We start from the raw sequence: 13411 nt of genomic DNA, 5'->3' as shown, positions 1-13411 counted from the left end.
CCCCCATTGATCAACGTCCATAGGTGCGGCTATCATCGGACAACAGGACACCATGTTCCGCACGAGATCTCGTTTTATTAGATCTCGCGAGAATAGTGTCGAAATCACAGCACCACGACGACGACGTCGCTCACTTGGCTTGCCCAAAGTCTGACGTGGTATTAACATTCCATCATCAATAATAACGTGCGTGATTTATAAATTTATTTCCCCCATTTTGTGTACGTAATATATATTATCCACCTATATTCGTTCCCTCAATTATTCGTTCCTGTTTGGTGTGTTCTTCGTCCCCCCCCCCCGCTTCGCTGCGCCTTTATTCCTTCCTTCTCTTCCCTGCGCTCCGCTCTTCGTTCCTTCTCTTCTCGGAAGGCTGCTTCATCGTCAGACTCGTGAGTCGTCACCCTCCCCTCCCTTACCTCGTCTCCTCTCGCTCTCCTCTCTCCCTTTCTACCCTCCTCCGCTCACCCTCCTCTTACCCGTCCTTTGTTCCGCAGATCGGGCCTGTGGGGCGTGTTTTCTGCTCTCTTCCTCCATTCTCCTTTCGCCCTCTCCTCGCCGGCGCCATGCCCCGTGAAGATCTCGTTGCAAAGGCGAAGCTGGCCGAGCAGTCGGAGCGTTATGACGACATGGCGAAGGCGATGAAGGTTGTCACGGAACTGGACCCGAACCTGAGCAACGAGGAGCGAAACCTCCTGTCTGTGGCCTACAAGAACGTGGTGGGGGCACGGCGCTCCTCTTGGAGGGTCATCAGCAGCATCGAGCAGAAATCGGAATGCAGCGACGTGAAGTCGAGCATGGCCAAGGAATATCGTGGAAGGGTCGAGGAAGAGCTGAAGAGCATCTGTCAGGACGTTCTGGTAAAGCGTCCCTCCGACCCCCCGTCCCTCCGTTCCCCCGTCCCTCCGTCCCTCCGTTTCCCCGTCCCTCCGTTCCCCCGTCCCTCCGTTCCCCCGTCCCTCCGTTCCCCCGTTCCCCCGTTCCCCCGTCCCCCCGTTCCCCCGTCCTTCCGTTCCCCCGTCCCTCCGTTCCCCCGTCCCCCCGTCCCCCGTCCCTCCGTCCCCCGTCCCCCGTCCCCCGTCCCCCGTCCCCCGTCCCTCCGTTCCCCCGTCCCTCCGTCCCACCGTTCCCCCGTCCCTCCGTTCCCCCGTCCCTCCGTTCCCCGTCCCTCCGTTCCCCGTTCCCCTGTCCCCTGTTCCCCCGTTCCCCGTCCCTCCGTCCCTCCGTCCTTCCGTTCCCCCGTCCCTCCGTTCCCCTGTCCCCCGTCCCTCCGTCCCTCCGTCCCCCGTCCCTCCGTCCCTCCGTCCCCCGTCCCTCCGTTCCCCCGTCCTTCCGTTCCCCCGTCCCTCCGACCCTGTCCCCCGTCCCCCCGTCCCTGTCCCCCGTCCCCCTGTCCCCCGTCCCCCTGTCCCCCGTCCCCCCGTCCCCCGTCCCCCGTCCCCCGTCCCCCCCGTCCCCCCGTCCCTCCGTCCCGGCCGGCTGCGGCCACTCCCTTGCCTCGTGTTTGCCGTCTCCCTCCCCGCCTCCTGGCCCTTGTGTATCATCGAAAGCCATGAAAGAGATCGGGCTCTTCCACAACGATTCCAATTGATTCAGGTCGGTGTATGATCCCATCGGCTTGACGATTCCAGTGAATCTTCGCTTTTGATTTTCCTTAAACTTTGAACTTTTCCTGTTCTTACAGCAATGGCAGTAGAACGTGGGCCGATTGAAAAGAAAATAAATCCGAATCGAAAACGGACAATGAAGCTTTAAGCTTTGACATTCTCGTTTGATTGGATGGATAGTTGTGAAAGCGGATGGGGCAAGGGGTGCCTTGGGGGCAGGGGGTACCTTGGGGGCAGGGGGTACCTTGGGGGCAAGGGGTGCCTTGGTGGCAGGGGGTGCCTTGGTGGCAGGGGGTGCCTTGGGGGCAGGGGGTGCCTTGGGGGCAGGGGGTACCTTGGGGGCAGGGGGTACCTTGGGAGCAGGGGGTGCCTCGGTATACTTGAGTAAAAGGCCATGTATCCATGAAGCCGTCAAATCACAATTTACATGCCCTCCTCTCCTCCCTCCCTCCTTTCCATTTCTCTTCCCTCTCATCATTTTTACCACCATTGACTTCCTTATTTATTATATTTTGTTTTATTTATTATTCTAACTATTATTATAAAAAAAATTTTCTTTTATTATCCACTCCTGAAAACATCAGTAGACTTTAAGAACAATACTGTCTAACAACCTTTGGTACTGGGTGGATGGCTTTACTGACGTGGGTTGTTTTGCCCTGGATTTTATAGAGCCTTCTGGAGGATCACCTGATCAAGAATGCAAAACAACCGGAGAGTCGGGTGTTCTACCTGAAGATGAAAGGCGATTATTATCGATACCTGGCGGAGGTGGCTAAAGGCGAAGAAAAAGATAGTATGTTTTGCCTCCCCGGTCGCCCCCCCCCCTCCCCAGCATTCACACTTGCTAAACTAGTAATACCCATGCCCTCTGGGAGCAAGATATAATTTGTTTTCAGAATTGGGATCCCACCCTCAATGCCTCTCTGTCTCTGTCTCTCTGTTTTCCATTCGGTAAAAATCAGACGTCCATACATGCTAAATTAAGAGCTGCATTTGGATGAAGTCTTGTGCATGTCATTATCAGTATAACATGTGAATGTGCCATTGATATTGGGTAAATGAGTTTGCAAGGCTTGTTGGAAGGCCGACATTGACACGATAATTGAAAAAAAAGACCATCTGAGGATAGTGGAGATGTCTTCAACATCATAGATCGTCAATATGCTGCTCAGTCATTGATGAATCACAGACTTTGTCTTTTCTTGACCTTGGGTTTCCTCTAGAGGGGCTTGCCGCCCTGCCTCAATGACCTCCGGCCACTGCCCCTTTGACCTTCGTCCCACTCCCTTGCGACGCTTCACCTATGCACAGGCCAAGTCAATATTGTGAGATGCTCAAGAACACTGACGCACTACGTCAATGGTAGCTTCGAACCAATCAGCAAAAATTGGTCTGTCGTGCAATACGAAGAAAAACAAATACACAAACGTCATCATCATAAATATTTAAATATTACAAACCACACATGTTTTAAAGGTCTCCTGACATGCAAAACTTTCTGGTTATTTATATATTAACTTGACCTTCCTAGTGAAGAAATCACCCATGTTTTTTTTATTTTTTTTTAATCAAAAATGGGATAATTAGAGCAATATTTCGATCATTTCTGGTGCCTTTCACAACTTGCTATCCCCTGCCCCTAAAAAAAGTTGACTTCAGCGAATCGCAGCGTTGACGTCACATACAGAAACTCACACAGAGTGGATTGACTCAAGATCTCTGGAATCTAGACCAGCGTTTCTCAACCTTTTTACCCTCGTGGACCCTTGAAATAGTTTTCATGTCTCAGGGAACCCCTGCATAAAAATTATTAATACCATTATTAATATCTAGCTCTTTTATGTTTTTATCGTAGTTCACGTGGTAAATATAATATACTTTTTTCGGATACCTGGTTTAAGGAAAAAATGACCCCCTTTTTGTCAAATTTATTGGCAATGAAAAAAAAAAACATACCGCTCATTTATGAGACCTCACACCGAGGTTTTAATTCACAAAAAAAAAGTTTTTTGTTTTTTTTTGTTTTGTTTGAAAACGTCATTTTTGAAAGTGTTTGTCAACCCCGAGTCTGTTTGACAATTAAAAAACACACCTAATGTAAATTGATCAACAAAACAAACAAATAAAGCTGAAGCAATAAAGGTAAACAGAAGAACTAACCTTGAGAGAGAGAGACTTCGCGCTAGGAAGCACAGAGAAGATAGATGGACACCGTGTATGCGTCCCATACTTGAGTCAGTCACTCAATGATGCACGAATCCGCCGCGTACAGGACGTCCACTTAGCAGTGATGGCGGTTTCACACTGGCGCCATATAGACATCGTTAAATACATTCCCTATGGTTGTTATAATTGTAAATAATATGAGGTTGAAGCCTCTATTATAATAACCAAGGAGTTTCCAACAATATGCCGTATGTGTATAGTAAAATTACGAATATTAAATCGAACAAAAACTACTCAAAAATACATCAGCCTATTTATTACTGTTTCTCGTGGAACCCCTAGCGACCTCTTGCGGAACCCCGGTTGAGAAATACTGGTCTAGACTAGTCCGATAAATCTGTCGTCCGTCCGACAAGGCCGATAAATCTGATGTGCTGTAGCTGTCTTTTATTATTCTCTTTTCTTCATTGTTTTTCTCTCTCTCTCTATCTCTATCTCTATCTCTATCTCTATCTCTATCTCTATCTCTATCTCTATCTCTATCTCTATCTCTATCTCTATCTCTATCTCTATCTCTATCTCTATCTCTATCTCTATCTCTATCTCTATCTCTATCTCTATCTCTATCTCTATCTCTATCTCTATCTCTATCTCTATCTCTATCTCTATCTCTATCTCTCTCCTCTCTCCTCTCTCCTCTCTATCTCTATCTCTATCTCTATCTCTATCTCTATCTCTATCTCTATCTCTATCTCTATCTCTATCTCTATCTCTATCTCTATCTCTATCTCTATCTCTATCTCTATCTCTATCTCTATCTCTATCTCTATCTCTATCTCTATCTCTATCTCTATCTCTATCTCTATCTCTATCTCTATCTCTATCTCTATCTCTATCTCTATCTCTATCTCTATCTCTATCTCTATCTCTATCTCTATCTCTATCTCTATCTCTATCTCTATCTCTATCTCTATCTCTATCTCTATCTCTATCTCTATCTCTATCTCTATCTCTATCTCTATCTCTATCTCTATCTCTATCTCTATCTCTATCTCTATCTCTATCTCTATCTCTATCTCTATCTCTATCTCTATCTCTATCTCTATCTCTATCTCTATCTCTATCTCTCTCTCTATCTCTATCTCTATCTCTATCTCTATCTCTATCTCTATCTCTATCTCTATCTCTATCTCTCAACCTCTCTATCTCTATCTCTATCTCTATCTCTCTCTCTCAACCTCTCTATCTCTATCTCTATCTCTATCTCTCTCTCTCAACCTCTCTATCTCTATCTCTATCTCTATCTCTCTCTCTCAACCTCTCTATCTCCCCTCTCTCTCTCTCCCCCCTCTCTCTCTCCCCCTCTCTCTCTCCCCTCTCTCTCTCTCCCCTCTCTCTCTCCCCCCTCTCTCTCTCCCCCCTCTCTCTCTCCCCCCTCTCTCTCCTCTCTCTCTCTCTCTCTCTCTCTCTCTCTCTCTCACTATTGAGTGCGGCCTGTGGCTGCTGGTTGCATCATTGGTTGGGACACGGCTATGCCGCTGATGCAGTGTCCCCCTTACCAGTACACTAGTGCTCATTTTGCCGACCTCGGAAGGATGACAGGCTGAGTCGACCTCCTGGTGTGTTTTAATTCAGCGGCCAACGAGGTTTGAACTCAGGACCCTAGGATCCCAAGCCGCCACCCTCACCACTAAGCCAACACCAGGCTTATTGTTTTCTGCTGGTGCTACATGACAACAGTAGGAATAAAATAAATAAAAATGCAACAGAACGTCAGATTTATCGGACTACTCGAGACAATTGTGTCACAAGGTGTGTTCTGCACACAAGTTTTCATTGTATCCGGACAGCGAGATTGCTTCGTTTTATGCGCGGAGAGATACGGCCGATGACATGCGCTGGCCTTGCTTGCGATTTATTCGCGGTGGAGAACAATGTCCGCTGCGCTGCGCTGCGTTGGTCACGTCACCTCGCTAAAATATTTCTGATATCGAGCAGTATGCAAGTCAAATTTACGTTATTGAATTACGAATAGGATTTAGTCTTTTTTTTTTTTCTTCTTTTTTTGTATACCTTGTCGTGGCTCGTGTGAGAGCTAACACACAATGCACATCAAGAGGGGCATAAGACAAGAGGGGTGGGAGTGGGAGGGACAAAACAGTGGGCAACAGACACATCAGGAGATCTGTGGAAGAAAGAGGGATGGGATGGGGAACATGGGGAATAGAAGAATGACATTACAGGGACTTTCAGGAAGGAAAGCAGGGAATTTGAAGGAAGTGGGCTTGGGTGGATTATCGGGGGTAGAAAAGATCGAGGATTTGGATGGGGGATGATAAGAGGTGGTGGTGAACAGCTGTTTTGAAAGCCTGGAGGGAAGAATGGGAAAGAATAGAGTGAGGGAGTTTATTCCAAAGGCGGGGAAAACGGAGGGATGAAAGAGTGAAGGTGGACAGTGATTCGTGATTTTGGTAGTTTTACCAGAAGGGGTTGTTGGCTGATCTTGAGCGCCCTGAGGAAATGTGGTGGGGACAAATCGCAGAGAGAGCAGGGCGGGGGCAAGGCTGGAGAGGAGTCGGTAGAAGACAGAAAGACCACCGACCAACCTGCGGTGATTGAGTGAGGGGCCCAAAGACTCAGCCTCATTGCGGGAGATGCCGATGATCCTAAATGCCCTGGTTTCGACAGCGTGAAGCCAAGAAAGGTGGGAGGCAGGAGCGCCAGCCCAGAGGGGAGAGCAGTACTCCATCAGGCTACGGATAAAGCTTTGTAAGTGGTCAGGAGCTCAGGAGGGCTGAGGAAGGACTTTGCACGACGGAGGATTCCCAGTCGGCAACTGACTTTGGAGGCGAGGTTTGAAATGTGGCTTTCCCAGGAAAGGTAATGGCAGATAGTGAGACCCAGAAGCTTGAAAGAAAGGACTTCTTCCAGAGGATTGTTGAGAAAGTGGATGGGTGGGTTTTCTAAACGGTCCTTTCGAAGAGACATAGTGAGAGTGTGAGATTTGTCCGGATTGAAAGACATGTTCCACGTGTTGGACCAGTTTGTGATTTTTATCCAGATCTGCAGTGAGCGAAGAAGCTGCTGCTTGCCGGTCTGAGGGATGACAGATGGTACGGCAGAGGGTGGAGTCATCAGCAAAAAGATATAGAGGAATTTCCAGAGAGTCGGAGAGATCATTGATGAAAACCAGAAAAAGAACAGGGCCCAGAATACTACCTTGAATAACTCCAGCTTGGACAGGAAGGGGGGATGAAAGAACTCCATTTAGGGCCACACGTTGACTGCAACAATAGAGGAAGTCTGCGAGCCATGAGTGGAGATGGCCTTAGATACCATAGGAAGAGAGTTAGGTGAGCAGAGCAGGGTGCCAGACCGTGTCAAAAGCACGTGATATGTCCAGGGATACGGCTCTGATTTCCTGTCTGGCATTGAGGACCTCCATCCATTGTTGGGAGAGCAGTAGCAGCATATCCAGTGTAGAGTGACCAGGTCTGAAACCAAATTGATGATCGGAAATCAAGCCATTGGAGAAGAGGAAGGATTTCATGTCTGAAGTGAAGATGGATTCCATAACCTTGCTGATGATTGGGAGAAGGCTGATTGGTCTGTAGTTGCAGGTATCTGTTGTTGCACCTTTTTATGCAGGGCAGTGATGTTTGCAGATTTCCAAGCAGATGATGACCTTGAGCATATAAGAGGGTGAATATTACAGAGAGAGGGTGAGCAAGAGCAGAAGAGCAGGCTTTGAGGACACGTGGGCTGATGCCGTCTGGACCGGTTGCAGAATCTGAGTCGAAGTTTGACAGCAAGCTCTCCACCTTGTCAGGAGAAAAGGACACGGAGTCCAGGGACAGTTGGGTGTGACTGGGTAAGGTGGGTAGAGAAAGTGATGGGTTTTTGACACAAGATTTAGCTGTAAACACCGAGTTTAGGCATTCAGCTTTTTCACGTGCGGAATCAGCAGTGCGACCATTTGAGGTAAGGGAGGGGATGGAGGGGGAACATACACCAGAAACAGATTTGATTAGACGCCACCAGGATTTTGAGGAGGGAGAGAGGTTTGAGAGGAGAGAGGTCTAACCAGTTGTTTTTGCCAAGTCTTCCTTCGATGTCCTCCTGATCATAATGAACGCCGGGAATTTCATCGCCAGTTTCCTCTGCTTGTCTTGCTTCAGGCTCGAACTGCTAAGGCCGTATTTCATTTCCAGCTGCCTGAACTTCACCTCCCGCGACTACCTTATCCGACAATTCTCCATGTGATTCAGACCAAAATCCTTCATTTCTCTCGCACTCACTGTCGTTACCAGACAAATCAAAGTCCATGTCATCCATTATTCAAAACCAAAATGTTCGATTTTTTTTTTTTTTATAAAAGCAGGAATGAACGAAGCGATTGAGTCGACCAATCAAATGTGAAAACACACAGAAAGCCAATGGAATCACGTAGACCACCCACCCGAGTAATTTACGTGCAGCCTTTGTAATCCTGTAGTTGACGTCATGTGGGTTACGCCCCTTTCAGGAGAAGTTTTAGGGGCGTTCCCGAAGAGGTTTGTTTTTTTAATTTTACATTTTACAGAACGAGTATTGTGAAAAAACATTGTCAGATCTGAAATCACGACGAAAAACTCCTCTAGGACATATATAAATGAAATTTCAGGACTTTTGCGTGTCAGGGGACCTTTTAAGTATATTATTTGCATGACCGTTTTTACAGCCATTTTTCCCTGCTGTGCAGGGGTTTGGCTTTTTCTTGAGGCAATGTTTTATGGCCGGATGCCCTTCCTGACGCCAACCCTGGTCGCCTCTTACGACCAGTCGCCAGTACACTGGCACTCATTTCACCGACCTCGGAAGGATGACAGGCTGAGTCAACCCCCTGGTGTTAATTCAGCAGCCAATGGGGCTTGAACTCAGGGCCCTGGGATCCCAAGCCGCCACCCTAACCACTAAGCCAACACCAGGCTTCAAGTATATTATTTGCATAATGACTTGTATGTATTAGTATGTCAAGGAGAATTGCTTCATCGGTAAGGTAATCACCTGCTCCCATTTTCTTTGAGCCTAACCTAATCTACTTCTTCTTCCTGCTCTTATTCTTCTTTAATGGCATCAAATTATTCCTACATTCTTGTGGGGTTGGGCAGGGGAGGTTTCTGGCCCAAAAGTCTTTCACGAATCGGATGGCCAGGCCTGACACTTGATTAAGTAAGTCCTGTCCTAATCACCTGTCTGGCAGAAAATCTGTTTTCCCATGCTGTCTAAGGTGTTTTGTCTCTTCCTCATTTCATGATGTTGGTCAATGGAAATAATCTAAGTTGCCCTCTTCAAAGTCGTGGTCAAAAGAAGCCGGCTGACCTTTACTTGTTTAGTTCAAGTTGTGAACCATGACTGCCATTTATAATTTTCCTGTGTATTTAAGAGCTCATTGAGACTTGTTCACATCTTCCACTTCTCTGACAGCCATCCATAGGAATTGCTCTGTGTAATTGTTTCCATTTTTGTCTATCATTAATCGTTTGTTATTGGCCACAGTTGTGGCCCATGTTATTGTTCAAAAATCTATATTGTTTGTCCTTTTTTAAAGTGTTTGTTGCTATGGTAGCCTTATAAACAATAGATGTTTGCCTGAAAAAAAAACATTTTTGTATTGAATACTGGAAAAATTTAGCGTTCAAACAGCTATATTAAATTTGGATTCTTAAATTAAAAAAAAAAATCATACTAGAAACACCCGCTGCCTTTGGGATACAGCTTGAGCGAGGATGGAGGGGATTGTGGGGAAGGTGGGGCAAATATATTTTGTGCCATGGCTAATAATACTCCGTTTGCAGGAGGGGTACCACTTGCACTGTGGTACGTGTACAGGCAAAAATCATAATTGGTCTCCGCTCTCCCTCCTCGTAGCGGAGAGGATGGGGTTGTGCCCAGGACCTGACCCTGGATACTACCAACACATATGCAAAATTTGGTGGAAATCGTCTCGTCCCTGTTTTTACCTCTGCCAACGAAGGCGAAGGAGGTTATGTTTTCACTCATTTGTCTGTTTGTTTGTGTCCAGGATATCTCAAAAAGTTGTGGATGGATCCAGATTAAATTATGTGGACAGGGTTGGGTGTGTGACAAGGATGAACTGATTAGATTTTCGTGAAGATCCAGAACCAGATCTGATAATTTTTTTGAGCGATTCCTTACCATTGAGCGATAGATAGGGCTCAACCGATATATAACAGGATACCTCAAAAACTTGGTGGGCAGGTTGGGTGTGTGGCAAGAACGAATTCATTCAATTTTGGTGAAGAGCAGAATCCGGATACAAGAATTAATTTTTATAGTGATTCTTCACCATTGAGAAGGCCAAAAACTATATAGAGCATGATATTTGAAAAATGTTTTGGGGCGGATATGTTCTTGTGGATCAGGCATTGCGTGGCAGAGCTTTTCGCTCTACCGAGTGCCCTTCAAGTCCAATGAATTTGAAACATGCACAGCACATATACACTTAGCTTGTATCTATCTATAATTCCAGGTGTGTGTGTGTGTGTGCGTGTGTGCGCGTGTGTGTGTGTGTGTGTGTGTGTGTGTGTGTGTGTGTGTGTGTGTGTGTGTGTGTGTGTGTGTGTGTGTGTGTGTGTGTGTGTGTGTGTGTGTGTGTGTGTGTGTGTGTGTGTGTCTGACTGTGACCACTGTTTCTTGACAACCACTGGTCCGATCTAATTGAAACTTGCCAGGTATATTGTTGGGGACCTGAGGATGTGCCTTTTCAAGGTTTGATATTAATCGGACAAGTGCTTCCCAAGATATGGCTATGTATTTACCAAACCAATGACAAGACACGTTGTTGTGTGGGCGTGGCTGATGGGGAAGGGAAGCTCAGCCGCGTTCGCCATTACGGGTTACAACGTACGGGCTTCCGGATAGTGATGACTTCGTGTATTCTAATAATTTCTTGATTTCTTATGTACATTTATAGATAAACACAATGCCCCAAGTTATGATCGTTTTCGTATTAGACGGTGCATGAATTTCGGTAACATCAAAATGCTGGTATGCTCCGAACCAGGAAGTAAATTTTTTTTCTCTCTTCTCTTCTCTTTTTGTTTTTCCTTGCCACGACATTGCGAAAAGGTAAAATACGTTGGCGCTAATTGAATAATTGGGTATAAAGACTAAATTGCGAATAATCGTAACTGCGAATAATATGCGAACTTCCGGGTCACGCACGTCCGGGCACGCGAGAGCGAAGAAACGGCCTGTGTGGTTGTTGTTTGTTGCTCGCGGTTTGAATATTTATTTATTATTATTATTATTATTATTTTTTTTTTACGGGCACATACTAGTATGTATAATATAGACATATTTTATATATATATATATATATATGTATATAAATTTTTTTCAAAATAATTTATTTTACATACATGCTACATATTATGTATACCCCGATTAATGGTTAGGGGGTGGTGGGCTTTGGATCCGAGTATCCTGAGTTCAAATCCCCCTCGGCTATTGAATTAATACCAGGTGCGGTTGACTGCCTGTCATCCTTCCGAGGTTGGCAAAATGAGTGCCAGCATGCTGGTTTCCTGTGTCGGAGTGGCGACCCATCCAGGATTGTGCCCAATAGCCAAGGAGACTGCTTTGGCAGCACCAACGCTCTGTACAGAGCATGGTCCAATAGATGGATATATACTGTATGTAAGTCTGGCAATAATGGTTGTTGCACTCAACGCAATATTCCATCATTAAGCACACCTATATTTCAAAGTTGTTTTCTGTTCTTGCTCCTGTTAGATTATGGTAACCACATCCTTTGAGGTGTGACTGGCCCTCGGCCAATTTATGCCACTGCCTCACCCACACTAAAGCTGATTGACAGGTGTGGTGTTGCCCACCACAAGTTTCCCTTCATATTCCTATGTGTAGTTCTGTAGTTAAGCCTACTTTTTGTGCAATCCCTTCAAGTTGTGAAAATTTTGAGTATTTTTATTATTAGTTTTTTTTGGTTGTGCACAGCATGAGGCTATGAGGTTGCATAATTGGCTGAGGGAGTGGCTGTGCCACTGATTCAATGTCCTCTAAGTGAGGGCAGCGATTTGGAATTTGACCAATGTTCTGGAGCTCGCTCACCTACTCTTCGTGAAGGACATTGTGGGATATTTAACGCCCACAAACTAATGCCAGCAGATGGAACACCAGTTTAACATCCATCCGAGGGACGGCGTACGCACACATTGAATCACCCTGCCTGTGAAACACCAGGACGCAAGTTTATAGCTGGGTCGGGATTCAAACCACGGCCAGATAGCTTAGAGATGAGTGTGCGTACTTCGATGCCATCCTGTCAGCCATTTTGAGTAGTCATGGACCTTCACGTTATACCAAGTGTAGTTTGATTTGTGTTCAAACCAAGTGTAGTTTGAACCAATTTTGACTTAGGATTTCTGAAAATAAAAAATGAATTGCAAAACTGCAATTTTGAGTCGGTCATTTGTAGAGCTCAGTAAACGTGATTTTTCATTCTTCTCATCACACCTCCCCATTTTCCCAACCCCTCAAATCTCAGACCTCGACCTGCCCACTCCCTTCTTCACCATACCACAACCAAGTCTCATCCTTCCCCTCTCCCATCACTCTCCTCCCCCTCGGCCGTGCCTGCTCTCATAATCTCCCCTTCCTCTCAAAGCTTTTCTCTCACCCCTCTGTCTCAAAGCAACCTTCACACTCTTCCTCTCCAAGCTTCCCTCTCACCCTTCTTATTCGACTCTCCCGTCGACTCTCCCGTCGACTCTCCCGTCGACTCTCCCGTCAACTCTCCCTTCAACTCTCCCTTAAACTCTCCCTCACTCCCCCTTCTCAAAGTTGCTCCTCCTCACATCCACAAAGTTGCCTCCTTCCCTTGCCCTCTCTTCCATCTCATCACTCCACCTTCTCCAATCTTCAACCTCCCTCTGCCCCTCTCTTATTACTCCCCACTGTGCCGCATCTCATCACCACCGAGCCTTTTCTCCTCTTCATCCGGCCTGCTCCCTGAACTCTTCTGCAATCTCCCACATTGTGTCAACAACTCTCCCTAACTCCCCCCTCCTCCCTTGTCCTACCCCCCCTCCCCTCCACTGCACCCAAAGACTCCTCCCCTCCCTCTTTCTTTACAGTGTGGACCTCCAACATCTGGGGCGTTCGCTTAAACCTGACATCTTTCCATACAGGTTGCCACTGACAAACCAGACATCTGCGAAACAGAAACTTTCCTCCTCCAAGACGTCTCTAACTCCCGAGTATCTCTCCCTCCTCTGGTATGACAGACCTGACATTCGTCCTGGTGGCGGAGTTGCTCCCTTCATAAAAAAAACTCCATTCCTCACTCTCAATGCACTGCCCTCACTCCCTCATCCCCAGGAATACCTCAGGCAATGGCTTCCCTCCACTCCCACCTCATGTTTTCATGTGTGCTGTACCATCCACCAAACTCCAAGTGATGACTCGATTTACATTTCGCTCGCCAAAAACGTGGACCAACTTCTATCCTCTCATCCCAACTCTCTCTTCCTCATATGTGGTGACTTCAATTGTCATCATGCCAGTTGGCTGTGTGAGGATACCTCCCTCACCTGCCACGGCACTTCAGCAAC

At 46.6% G+C, this 13411-nt stretch overlaps 1 protein-coding gene across 2 annotated transcripts in view; it reads left to right on the top strand.

The window, feature by feature from the left end:
• Positions 1-117: 117 nt before the first annotated feature.
• Positions 118-13411, top strand: part of YWHAZ (tyrosine 3-monooxygenase/tryptophan 5-monooxygenase activation protein zeta) — a 46498-nt gene continuing 33204 nt past the window's right edge. The window contains exons 1-3 of one of the 2 annotated variants that reach the window (XM_085895757.1): positions 118-392; positions 498-860; positions 2280-2403. In XM_085895757.1, coding sequence (XP_085751883.1) covers positions 567-860; positions 2280-2403 — 418 coding nt within the window. In that variant the 5' untranslated portion in view covers positions 118-392; positions 498-566. The remainder of the gene's footprint in view (positions 393-497; positions 861-2279; positions 2404-13411) is intronic. The other variant, XM_085895758.1, reaches the window with a different exon arrangement.

The sequence above is a fragment of the Eptatretus burgeri genome, chromosome 9 (genome assembly GCF_056783735.1).
Source record: "Eptatretus burgeri isolate ZD-2024b chromosome 9, Ebu_testis_v1, whole genome shotgun sequence".
Taxonomy (NCBI): Eukaryota; Metazoa; Chordata; class Myxini; order Myxiniformes; family Myxinidae; genus Eptatretus; species Eptatretus burgeri.
This window is presented reverse-complemented; position numbering and strand designations above follow the sequence as displayed.